Here is a 12,146-nt window from a genome sequence, read left to right on the forward strand (position 1 = left end):
GATGTGATATGAGAATAGCTGTGAGTTTTCCTGGGGACAGGATCACTGAGGCTATCATTACTGGGGTCTCCTCCCTCCATTCATTTTTTAAATTTAAATTTAAATTTTATTTTAAAAATTTTTAAATAAATAGAGACAGGGTCTCACTATGTTGCCCAGGCTGCTCTTGACCTCCTGGACTCCAGTGATGCTCCCATCTTGGCTTCCTAAAGTGCTGGGATTGCAGGTGGGAGCCAGTGTTCCTGGCCCCTTCCTCCATCCTTAATGGAAAGAGATGCCAGGTGTCAGAGGTTAGGGGAAAATAAAGATGTAATTTCTTTCCCATCCAAGTTCTCAGAGCCCTGAATTCTACCTGTAGCCATGTTGGTCCACCAACCCCAAGTGAAGAATCCCTGCTCTAGGGCCCCACCATTCTGCATCCAGCCAGCAGAAGAGACGTGATGGTGTGGAGAGCACATCTGCTTCTTGAAAGCAGGCGGCCCAGAAGTGGGCCACATCACTTCCTCTCAAATTCTATTTGAAAATGGTTACATGACTACACATAGCCACAAAGGAGGCTGGGAACTTTCTCACTTGAAACCTACATCCCAGAAACAACTCTTTTCAGTGAGGTATCCCACAAGTCTTCTGCAGTAGAAATATTGGTTATCTCACATAAAATGAAATCTTACAAATGGACCTACTGGGGTTTGTACAGCAACCAGGTGATATCTCTTCCCTTCTGCCATCCTTCACACAGTGGCATTTTATCCTTAGACTTGCCACCCATGCCCTCAGGTTGGCCGTTGCACACTGCCTTACATAAAGCAGGAAGGAGAGGAAAGGCCGCTATGAGAAAGTGTACCTTGTGCATCTCTCTTTTTTAATCGGGAAGCAAACATCTTTCTAGAAGCTTCCCTGGCAAAATTCCCCTTACTTCTCATTGGCTAGGACTGTTAGATTTACATGGTTACTGTTACTTGCTCATTGCAAGGAAGACTGGGAACTCCAATGCCTGGAAAAGGGAATGGGATAATTGTGATTGGCCCAAGCCTTAGGGTGGTCATGGCTCCCTGACAAGGGAGAGAGGAAAAAGCTGTTGAGTGAAGAAGACTGCTTCAGTTTCCCCATCTGTATAATGGGAGAAGTAAGGGCTGTTGTGAAAACTCAATGAAAGAAGATTCTTCAACGTGGTGGGTGCAGTGGCGGCTGGCAGTACCCCGACCCTGCCACCGCACAGCCCTCTTAGCATTGCTCATCCTACACTGTGGATATCAGTTGAGCCACGTGTCTCCCGCCCTGGGCTGTGAGCTCCGTAGGCAGGGTCTCCATGGCTGTATCTCCAGAGCCCAGCACAGAACCAGGTGCTTGGGAAAGTTTTGAATTGATTCTTGTCTGCCATTGGCCTGGGGAAGGGAGTTAGCTTGTATGAAACAGATACAATGTGTAGGACCCTCATTAATTATTTCAGCAAATAGTTACTGAGTTCATCCTACATGGCTAGCCCTGTGCTAGACACTGGGGAATCAGCGATGAACAAAGCAGACAGAAATCCCTGCTCTTGTGGAGCTGACATTCTGCAGGGGAGAGACAAAAAGCAGACATATAAAGAAAGAAATCACACGGATCCGGATGACAGTGAGTGCTGGGAAGAAAATAAAAGCAGAGGAAGGGGCTGGAGGGATGGGAGGGCAACCGCAAGGAAGGTATCAGGGAAAACTTTTCAGAGAATGTGACAATGAAAGTGAACAAGGAGGAGTCAACCATGTTGAGATAAAGGCAGCTAACGGTGTGGACAGGCCACTCTGTTCTGAGTGCATTATCTATTGATTCATCCTGTAATCCTCGCAACAGCCCTGCACGGTAAGTTCTGTCATTAGCCTCATAGTACAGATGAGGATGCTGAGGCACAGAGAAGGTAAGGGACTTGTCCTGCGTCACACAGCACGAAGCCATCCGGCTTCTAGGTCGGTGCATTTGACTTCTGTGCTTCCGGAAAGAAAGAGAAGCAAGTTCAAGATCTGGAGGTGGCGCTGAGCTTTGGAGGAGCAGGGGGCAATGAGGCGGCCGGTGTAACGAGGACTCAATGTGCAAGAGGGAGAGTGGGGGGAGATGAGGTGGAAGGGTTGTCGGCGGCCAGATCGTGGAGGGTCTCAGAGGAGGGTCTTGACCCTGGGTCTCCAGTTCTGGGAAGTGGAGCCCAGGCTGTACCATGGCTGACTCCAGCTCATGGCTTCCCCTCCCAATTCCAGCCTACAGAGAGCCCTTCGAGCAGCGCCTCCTGGTGGGTGTCAGCACCTTCTGCATTGTCATCCTGGCCGTCTGCCTGTTGTGCTATGCCGGCATCACCAAGTGAGTCCTGGGCCCAGTGCCGCCGAGCGGTCCCTCTGGAGTGCAGGGTGGCAGGGACTTGCCCCTCCAATCTGCCCCTTTGCAGTCCTCTCATTCAACAATACATATTTCTTGAGCAGCTACTACACACCTTGAGAGTGGAGCTGAGAACAAGATCAACAAGGACCCCAGTTTTTTTTTTTTTTTGAGATGGGGTCTCGCTCTGTTGCCCAGGCTGGTACAGTGGTGCGATCTTGGGTAACAGCAACCTCTGCCTCCCGGGTTCAAGCGATTCTTCTGCCTCAGCCTCCTGGGTAGCTGGGATTACAGGTGCACACTACCATGGCTGGCTAATTTTTTGTATTTTTAGTAGAGATGGGGTTTCACCATGTTGGTCAGGCTGGTCTTGAACTCTTGACCTCGTGATCTGCCCGCCTCAGCCTCCCAAAGTGCTGGGATTACAGACCTGAGCCACTGCACCTGGCCAGGACACCACATTTCTAAAACCGACGTCTTAGTGGGGAGACAGAATACATATCAATGATGAACAGATGGTTTTCCATAGTGACCCACGCTCTGAATGCACTAGACCAGGGTGCAGGTCAGAGATCTTCTGGGGTGCTCTTTGCAAGGGGGACCAGGATAAGGCTCTCCAAGGAGGGAAAATGTGAGGGGGGCGCTGACTGGGGAGAATGAGCTGGCCGGGGACAAACAAGATAGAGTCATCCCACGTCCCCTTACGACACTGGCTGCCTGGGCAATTGGGGGCATTTGGGGGTATGTGGTAGGAGCCAGAGGAATTTGCGACGATTGCCCTGATGGACTCAGGAGACCTGGGTTTGAATCCTGACCTTGGAGCTTGGTAGCTGGTGGCTGACAAGTTGCCGAAACCCCTGAGCCTGGGGTTCCTGCTTTGCAGATTGAGAGTGATGGTGAGAACATATTTCGTCAGCCAGAAGAGGCCGAATCACAGTAAAGGCTGAGGGAGGAGATGAGGGGCGAGTGGCTGGTAGGTGGTGGAAGGAGCATTGTTTCCAGAGAGCTCTTGCCAGCCCTTGGAGTCGTGGTGTCTCAGAGCCTCAGTCCTCCCATGTCTGAAATGGGACTAGCAAGCTCAGCCTCACCAAGTCAGGATTAGAGGTGGCTGAGGATTATTCACATGATTGATGAAAGTGCCCGCTCTTAGCCTGGCACACACTAGGTAGGCAGGGAATGCAAATTCTCGTCCATATCTTGTCACTGATGCCTCCAGGCAACCTTGGGCTGATTGCCTTGCTCTGAGCCTCAGTTTCCCCATCACCTGTACCTCTTCCCACTCCCTATCACCATATCCCAGCATGCCAGCTTCTTTGCTGTCTTTGTCTTTGGTTTCTTGTTTTGTTCTGTTTTTTAGACAGGGTCTCACTCTGTTACCCAGGCTGGAGTGCAGTGGCATGGTTATGGCTCACTGCAGCCTCCAATTCCTGGGCTAAAGTGATCCTCCCATTTCAACTTCCAGAGTAGCTGGGACAACAGGCATGTGCCACCAGGCCTGGCTAATTTCTTTATTTTATTTTCTTTATTTTCTTTTATTATTTTATTTTATTTTTTGAGATGGAGTCTCAAAGACCAAGCTGGAGTGCAGTGGTGTGATCTCGACTCACTGCAACCTCCGCCTCCTGGGTTCAAGCAATTATCCTGCCTTAGCCTCCCGAGTAGCTGGGATTACAGGCATGCGCCACCACACCCGGCTAATTTTTGTATTTTTAGTAGAGATGGAGTTTCACCATTATGGCCAGGATGGTCTTGAATTCCTGACCTCAAGTGATCCACCTGCCTCAGCCTCCCAAGGTGCTGGGATTACAGGCATGAACCACTGTGCCTGGCCAATTTTCTTACATTTTGTAGAGACTGGCTGTCACTTATGTAGCCCAGGCTGGTCTTGAACTTCTATCCCTTTATCTTTATTCATGGCACTTATTGCCATGAATGATTAACCTCATATAAGCATTTCTTTCTTTTTTTCTTTTTTTTTTTTTCTTTGAGATGGAGTCTCACTCTGTCACCCAGGCTGTAGTGCAGTAGTGCGATCTCGGCTCACCACAACCTCTGCCTTCTGGGTTCAAGGGATTCTCCTCCCTCAGCCTCCTGAGTAGCTGGGATTACAGGTGCGTGCCACCATGCCTGGCTAAGTTTTATATTTTTAGTAGAGATGGGGTTTCACCGTGTTGGCCAGGCTGGTCTCGAATTTCAGGTGATCCACCTGCCTCGGCCTCCCAAAATGCTGGGATTACAGGCGTGAGCCACCATGCCTGGCCTCATATAAGCATTTCTGCCTCCATTGATCATCCATCTGTCCCTCTTGAAGGTCAGTTTCACCAAGGCAGGCATCTTTGTTTTGTTCACTGTTGTGGCCTCAGGGCTGGACACAGTGAGTCAAACATAGAAGGTGCTCAGTAAATACGTGTTGACTGAAACCATGGGCAGAGGCTAATTCAGAATGGGTCTGAGGATCTTACCTGGCAGTGATGATGCACCATGGCCCAGGCAGGCCAGGAGGAGAGAAGCGGCGTGCTTCTCCGTAGATCCCCCAGCTTCCCAGGCCATCCCAGGCCACTCCCTGGTCATTTACCCTCATCTGCCCTGAAAAAGGGATTGTTGAGGGGAACCTAGAATCGTCTCTCTGCAGTTTCAGTCTTTCCTAATCCCCTGGGGTCTCGTTCCCACTGGGGACACAGGTGGCCTCATCAGGAACTCTGCTCTGGGTAACAGAATGCAGAAGTGTGAACCTGGCTCTGCCACCTACCAGCTGTCACTCCACCTTCTTGGGCCTTACTCTCCTCATCTGTAGAATAGGGTTAGCAATAGAATCCATGTCACCAGGTTAGAGTAAGGAGTCAGTGGTTTGACCTCCAGAAACTAACCAGCCTGATCTCTGACGCCAAATAAGTATTGGTGATAACGAGCATTTTTATGGGAGGAGCATTCACCTGTCAGTAATTCAGAGATCAACACCTTTTCCTTTTGTTTTTCAGGATTAAGAAAGAATGGTGGGACCAGATTCCCAACCCAGCCCGCAGCCACCTCGTGGCTATAATAATCCAGGATGCTCAGGTAGGAGCGGGCGTGGGTGAGGATATGTGGGACTGCGTACAGGAAGAAATGTGGTTCAGAACACCTGGGCTGTTAAGGACATTCATTGGCTTCTGGAATGGCAAATGGACAGTCAGGAGGGTTGCAGGGGAGACAGAGGCAGAAGCCGAATGAGGTCATTAGGAGACCAGAGGCTTTCCCGCCCTTCCTCTTGGCAATCCCAGCCTGGGGTGGGCTCCTCTGGAGTTGGTTTCCTGTTTTTTTCCCTCCCCTTGGGAGAATGACCCTTGGGTCATCATCACTGTGTCATTCCCTGGGGAGGTGCCAGTACCAGGGCTAGAGGCCAGAAGGAGAGGAGGACCGAGAGGGTGACAGGCTTTCTGTGTCTTCCTCTTAAGCATAGGAAACTGCCCCCGCAGCACCAGCGAATCCCTTCCGGGTTCTCATTGGCCTGAAATGTATCCCACCCCTGAGCCAGGGGTGGAGTCAGCTTCCCCAAGGCGATGGTCCTGTGGGTGAGTGGGTGGGGTTTGCCTGAGCAAGATTAGACTTCTCTAGGAAGGAGAAACAGGGGATACAGGCCCTGTCTAGAAGAGAAGGTCTCAGGGTCCTTGCTTTCCCAGGGACTCTGGAATCTAGTGGTGCTGGCTTTGGTTCCTGACTCTGCCACTCACTGGCAGTGTGGACTTGAGCAAGTTGCTTAATTCTCTGAGCCTCAGTTTCTTCTTGTGGGTTATAACAGTGTTTACCTGGTAGGGCAGATATTGGAATTTATTGAGACAATACATATAAAGTGCATATTCCAGCCTCTTGCAAATACCAAGTGCCATTTATGTATCAGTGTTCACTATGTAACAAATGACCCTGAAATGTAGAGGGTTACAACACCAACTTTATTTAGCTCATGCTTCTGCAGGCTGGCATTTGGGGCTCGGCTCAGCAGTGAGGGTGGCGGGGGAGGCTGGGCTGGGCTGGGGAGATCTGGACTGAGCTGGCCTCCCTCCATGGCCTCCCTCCGTGTCTGACAGTTGGCTTTTTTTTTTTTTTTCTTTTTCTGAGACGGAGTTTTGCAGTTATTGCCCAGGCAGGAGTGCAATGGCGTGATCTTGGCTCACCACAACCTCCGCCCCCTGGGTTCAAGCGATTCTGTTGCTTTGGCCTCCCAAGTAGCTGGGATTACAGGCATGCGCCACCACACCAGGCTAATTTTGTATTTTTAATAGAGACGGGATTTCTCCATGTTGGTCAGGCTGGTCTCGAACTCCTGATGTCAGGTGATCCACCCGCCTCGGCCTCCCAAAGTGCTGGGATTACAGGCATGAGCCACTGCACCCAGCCTAGTTGGCTGACTTTTACCTGGGACAGTCCAGGTGCGTGAACCATGTGCCTCCCACCCTCCAGCAGGCCGGCCCAGGCTTGTTCACCAAGTGGCTCAGTTTTCGAGGGTGGGAAGTCCCAAGGCTTCTTGAGGCCCAGGCGCAGAACTGGCACGATGTCACTTCCATCACATTCTATGGGTCCAAGCAAGTCCCAGGGCCAGGGTAGATTCAAGGGATGGGAGGAGATTCAGAGCACTCCTCTGTGGCCACTTTTGCCATCGACCACAGTCCCTGTGAATATTAGGACAATGTCATTAATTCCCAGGAATCTGAGGCTCAGAAAGCGTAAGTGACCTGTTGGACTTCCGACTTGTGTGATGTCAAGGCTTGCACCCCTTCCTGAGCATTGCCGTACTGCGGGCCGGGCTGCAAGGCCACTCTGCTCTTTCATTGGCTGTCTCTGTATTTTAGGAGTCACAGTGGGAGAAGCGATCCCGAGGCCAGGAACCAGCCAAGTGCCCGTATGTATCTGAACTTAGGTCACAGCCTGCATGCATTGGGAAGGTGATAGAATTGGAGAGGCAAACCCCTAGCTCTATGTCTGCCTTCTCTTCCCCAGCATTCGGTAATTGCCCTGTGACGTTAGGCTTCAAGGGACAGCAGGAGGAGGGGTGTTTTGGAAACGTGGAGTGCTGGCCAAGCCCCCTGAGTTTCACTGGTGTGTCAGGTACATGGTGAAGCCCCTTGGGAGTGCTGTATAGTTAACAATCAGAGCAGACGTGCCTGTTGTTAAAATCCTGACCTAATTATATACCTGTTGGCAAATAGCCACTATCCTGAACACTCCCCCACTTTTTTTTTTTAAATATACAGGATCTCACTCTGTCGCCCAGGCTGATGTGCAGTGGTGCAATCATAGCTCACCACAGCTTCAAACTCCTGGGCTCAAGTGATCCTCCCACCTTAGCCTCCCGAGTAGCTGATACTACAGACGTACATTACCACGCCTGGCTATTTTAAAAGGTTTTTGCCTGTAATTCCAGCTACTCAGGAGGCTGAGGCATGAGAATCACTTGAACCCGGGAGGTGGAGGTTGCAGTGAGCGGAGATTGTGCCACTGCACTCCAGCCTGGGTGACAGAATGAGACTCTAGTCTCAAAAAAAATAATAATAAAAAAAGTTTTTGTAAAGACAAGCTCTCGCTGTGTTGCCCCGCCACTGTGGCCTCCTTAGCTTCTTCCCTGGGGCCTGCTGGACCTTTCCACACTCCAGAAACTAAAGGGGGTCCAGGATGCTTCTTCAACCCTAGGACCCTGCATCTTTTTTGGGACACAGGGTCTTGCTCTGTCCCTCAGGCTGGATACAGTGATTCACTGCAGCCTCAAACTCCTGGGATCAAGTGATTCTCTGGCCTCAGCCTCGTGAGTAGCTGGGACTAAAGTGATACACCAATATGCCCAGCTAATTTTTCATTTTTTAAAAAATTTTTGTAGAGATGTTTGAGACAGCCTGGGCTCTGTTGCCCAGGCTGTTCTCAAGCTCCTGAGCTCAAGCAATCCTCCCGCCTCAGCCTCCTAAAGTGCTGGGATTACAGGCGTGAGCCCCTGCACCCGGCTTCCATGGCTTGGGATATGGTGTTGCTTTTAATTATAATCATCCATAAAGACTTTTTCTTATTCAACAGATCTGAGCTTGTGTTTGGTGCCAGGACATGTGCTGGGTTCCTGAAATCCCAAAGACACAGGCCCTACCCTCATTTCCCATTCTAGCAATATAGACTGATCAATTACTGATTGTAACATTAAAAGGCATATCTGCAGTAGATGGCCATCAGGACATGATGATTTCAGGCTGGGCTTTGAAGAATGAATAGGAGTTTTTCAAGTATTGAAACTGAACCCTGATCAAACTTTGCTTTTGCAGACACTGGAAGAATTGTCTTACCAAGCTCTTGCCCTGTTTTCTCGAGCACAACATGAAAAGGGATGAGGATCCCCACAAGGCTGTCAAAGATCTGCCTTTCCAGGGCTCTGGAAAATCATCATGGTGCCCGGTGGAGATCAGCAGGACAGTCCTCTGGCCAGAGAGCATCAGCGTGGTGCGGTGCATGGAGTTGTTTGAGGCTCCAGTGGAGTGTGAGGAGGAGGAGGGGGCAGAGGAAGAAAAAGGGAGCTTCTGTGCATCACCTGAGAGCAACAGGGATGACTTCCAGGAGGGAAGGGAGGGTATTGTGGCCCGGCTGACAGAGAGCCTGTTCCTTGACCTGCTCGGAGGGGAGAATGGGGGCTTTTGCCAGCAGGACATGGGGGAGTCGTGCCTTCTTCCACCTTTGGGAAGCACGAGTGCTCACATGCCCTGGGATGAGTTCCCAAGTGCAGGGCCCAAGGAGGTGCCTCCCTGGGGCAAGGAGCAGCCTCTCCACCAGGAGCCGAGTCCTCCTGCCAGCCCAACGCAGAGCCCAGACAACCTGACTTTCACAGAGATGCCCCTCGTCGTCTCAGGCAACCCTGCTTACCGCAGCTTCAGCAACTCCCTGAGCCAGTCCCCGCATCCCAGAGAGCTGGGTCCAGACCCGCTGCTGGCCAGACACCTGGAGGAAGTGGACCCTGAGATGCCCTGTGCCCCCCAGCTCTCTGAGCCAACCACTGTGGGCCCACCTGAGCCAGAAACCTGGGAGCAGATCCTCCGTCGGAATGTCCTCCGGCACGGGGCGGCTGCAGTCCCCGCCTCGGCCCCCACCAGTGGCTATCGGGAGTTTGTACATGCGGTGCAGCAGGGTGGCATCCAGGCCAGTGCGGTGGCGGGCTTGGGTCCCCCGGGAGAGGCTGGGTACAAGGCCTTCTCGAGCCTGCTTGCCAGCAGTGCCGTGTCCCCGGGGGAATGTGGATTTGGGGCTAGCAGTGGGGAAGAGGGGTATAAGCCTTTCCAAGACATCATTCCTGGCTGCCCCGGGGACCCTGCCCCAGTCCCTGTCCCCTTATTCACCTTTGGACTGGACAGGGAGCCACCTCACAGCCCGCAGAGCTCACACCTCCCAAGCAGCTCCCCAGAGCACCTGGGTCTGGAACCAGGGGAAAAAGTAGAGGACATGCAGAAGCCCCCACTCCCCCTGGAGCAGGCCACAGACCCCCTTGGGGACAGCCTGAGCAGTGGCATAGTCTACTCAGCCCTCACCTGCCACCTGTGCGGCCACCTGAAGCAGTGTCATGGCCAGGAGGATGGTGGCCAGGCCCCTGTCGTGGCTAGTCCCTGCTGTGGCTGCTGCTGTGGAGACAGGTCCTCGCCCCCTACACCCCCCCTGAGGGCCCCAGACCCCTCTCTAGGTGGGGTTCCACTGGAGGCCAGCCTCTGTCCGGCCTCCCTGGCACCCTCGGGCATCTCCGAGAAGAGTAAATCCTCATTGTCCTTCCATCCTGCCCCTGGCAGTGCTCAGAGCTCCAGCCAGACTCCCCAGATTGTGAACTTTGTCTCCGTGGGTCCCACATGCATGAGGGTCTCTTAGGTGCATGCCCTCTTGTTGCTGAGATCTGCAGATGAGGACTAGGGCTTATCCATGCCTGGGAAATGCCACCTCTTGGAAGGCAGCCAGGCTGGCAGATTTCCAAAAGACTTGAAGAAACGTGGTATGAAGGTGTTAGGTTCCACTGACATTGGCCTAACGCTGGGCTGCAGAGACTGGACTCCGCCCAGCATTGGGCTGGGCTCGCCACATCCAATGAGAGTAGAGGGCACTGGGTCGCTGTGCCTCACGGCAGGCCCCTGCAGGAAAACTGAGGGCCTTGGGCACCTCGACTTGTGAACAAGTTGTTGGCTGCTCCATCCACAACTTCTGCAGCAGACTGTCCCTGTTGTACCTGCCCAGGGCATGTTTTGCCCGCCAAATCACCATGGCCCACGTAGAGGCCCACCTGCCTCTGTCTCACTGAACTAGAAGCTGAGCCTAGAAACTTAACACAGCCATCAAGGGAATGACTTGGGCGGCCTTGGGAAATTGATGAGAAATTGCAGTTCAGGGAGGGTGGTCATTACCTAGAGGTGCACTTTCATTCAACAGAGCTTCCTTAGGTTGCTGGAGGCAGCATCCCGGCTGTCAAGGGGTGTTCAGTTAACGGGAGCAGCAGAGGACATGAAAAATTGCTATGACTAGAGCAGGGACAATTTGTTGCCAACCACCCATGCACAGCTGTATGGCTGGGGGCTCCTCATATGCGTGGGACCCCCAGAATAAATATGCTCAGCTACCCTGTGGGCCGAGCGATCCAGGCAGCAGGCATAAGGCACAAGTTACCCTGCACGTTGGCCCAGACCTCAGGTGCTAGGGAAGGCGGGGACCTTGGCTTGAGTAATGCTCATCTGTGTGTTTTAAAGATAGTTTCATCACCTGTTGTCTGTGTTTGCTGAGGAGAGTGGAACAGAAGGGGTGGAGTTTTGTATAAATAAAGTTTCTTTGTCTCTTTATTTTGTATGTGTTAACCAAACATACTGCCAGACACTGCTGTGGGTGTCGTGTCTCTAATAACTCCTGGAGTTCACCCATCCAGAGGAACCGGGATGCAGGGGGTTAAGAAACTTGCCATCTGTGTTTGGGTTCCCCAGACAAGGATTCAAATAGTTGATTTAGGAAGTAATCCCAGGAAACCCTGCTAAGGTAGTGGGAAACTGAGGCAGGGAAGGGCACGAACCAAGCAAGTGTTACCTGAAAGGAGTCCAGATGCAGACCCCAAAAGAGGGTTCTTGGGTCACAAGAAAGAATTCAGGGCAGGTCCATAGAGTCAGTGAAAGCAAGTTTATGAGGAAAGTAAAGGAATAAAAGAATGGCTACTCCATAGACAGAGCGGCCCCGAGGGTTGCTGGCTGCCTATTTTTATGGTTATCTCTTAATTATATTCTAAATAAGGGGTGGATTATTCATGCCTCCCCTTTTTAGACCACATAAGGTAAATTCCTGATGTTGCCATGGCATTTGTAAACTGTCATGGCGCTGGTGGGAGTGTAGCAGTGAGGATGACCGGAGGTCACTCTTGTTGCCATCTTGGTTTTGGTGGGTTAGAGCTGGCTTCTTTACTGCAACCCGTTTTATCAGCAAGGTCTTTATGATCTGTATCTGTGATGACCTATCTCATTCTATGACTAAGAATGCCTTAACCTCCCAGGAATGCAGCCCAGTAGGTCTCAGCCTCATTTTACCCAGCCCCTATTGAAGATGGAGTTGCTCCAGTTTAAATAAACCTCTGAGAAAAGGGTGAGTTATCCAACAGATTACCAGCATGGGCAACTGACACCTGCCGGGGATCTCTGGAAGACCATGCATGGCACATGCCTGTTGTGCCTGCAAAGGGGAGGGAGCTGGGGTATTTGTCCACCAGCTCCCATCTGTGTTTGGCTGAGAGCTGCTTCTAGGAGTGTTAATTCTCCAGCACTTCCAGCTACTCCAGGAAAAAAAAA

General features: G+C 51.7%; 1 protein-coding gene across 4 annotated transcripts in view; it reads left to right on the forward strand.

Moving 5' to 3' along the window:
- Positions 1-11,159, forward strand: part of IL4R (interleukin 4 receptor) — a 52,463-nt gene extending 41,304 nt beyond the window's left edge. For all 4 annotated transcript variants that reach the window (XM_033217896.1, XM_033217894.1, XM_033217897.1 and 1 more), the window contains exons 7-10: positions 2,232-2,331; positions 5,325-5,403; positions 7,173-7,222; positions 8,625-11,159. In XM_033217896.1, the coding sequence (XP_033073787.1) occupies positions 2,232-2,331; positions 5,325-5,403; positions 7,173-7,222; positions 8,625-10,203 (1,808 nt within the window). In that variant the 3' untranslated portion in view covers positions 10,204-11,159. The remainder of the gene's footprint in view (positions 1-2,231; positions 2,332-5,324; positions 5,404-7,172; positions 7,223-8,624) is intronic.
- The last annotated feature ends 987 nt before the right edge of the window (positions 11,160-12,146 follow it).

This window comes from Trachypithecus francoisi, unplaced genomic scaffold (genome assembly GCF_009764315.1).
Source record: "Trachypithecus francoisi isolate TF-2019V2 unplaced genomic scaffold, Tfra_2.0 Lachesis_group10, whole genome shotgun sequence".
Taxonomy (NCBI): domain Eukaryota; kingdom Metazoa; phylum Chordata; class Mammalia; order Primates; family Cercopithecidae; genus Trachypithecus; species Trachypithecus francoisi.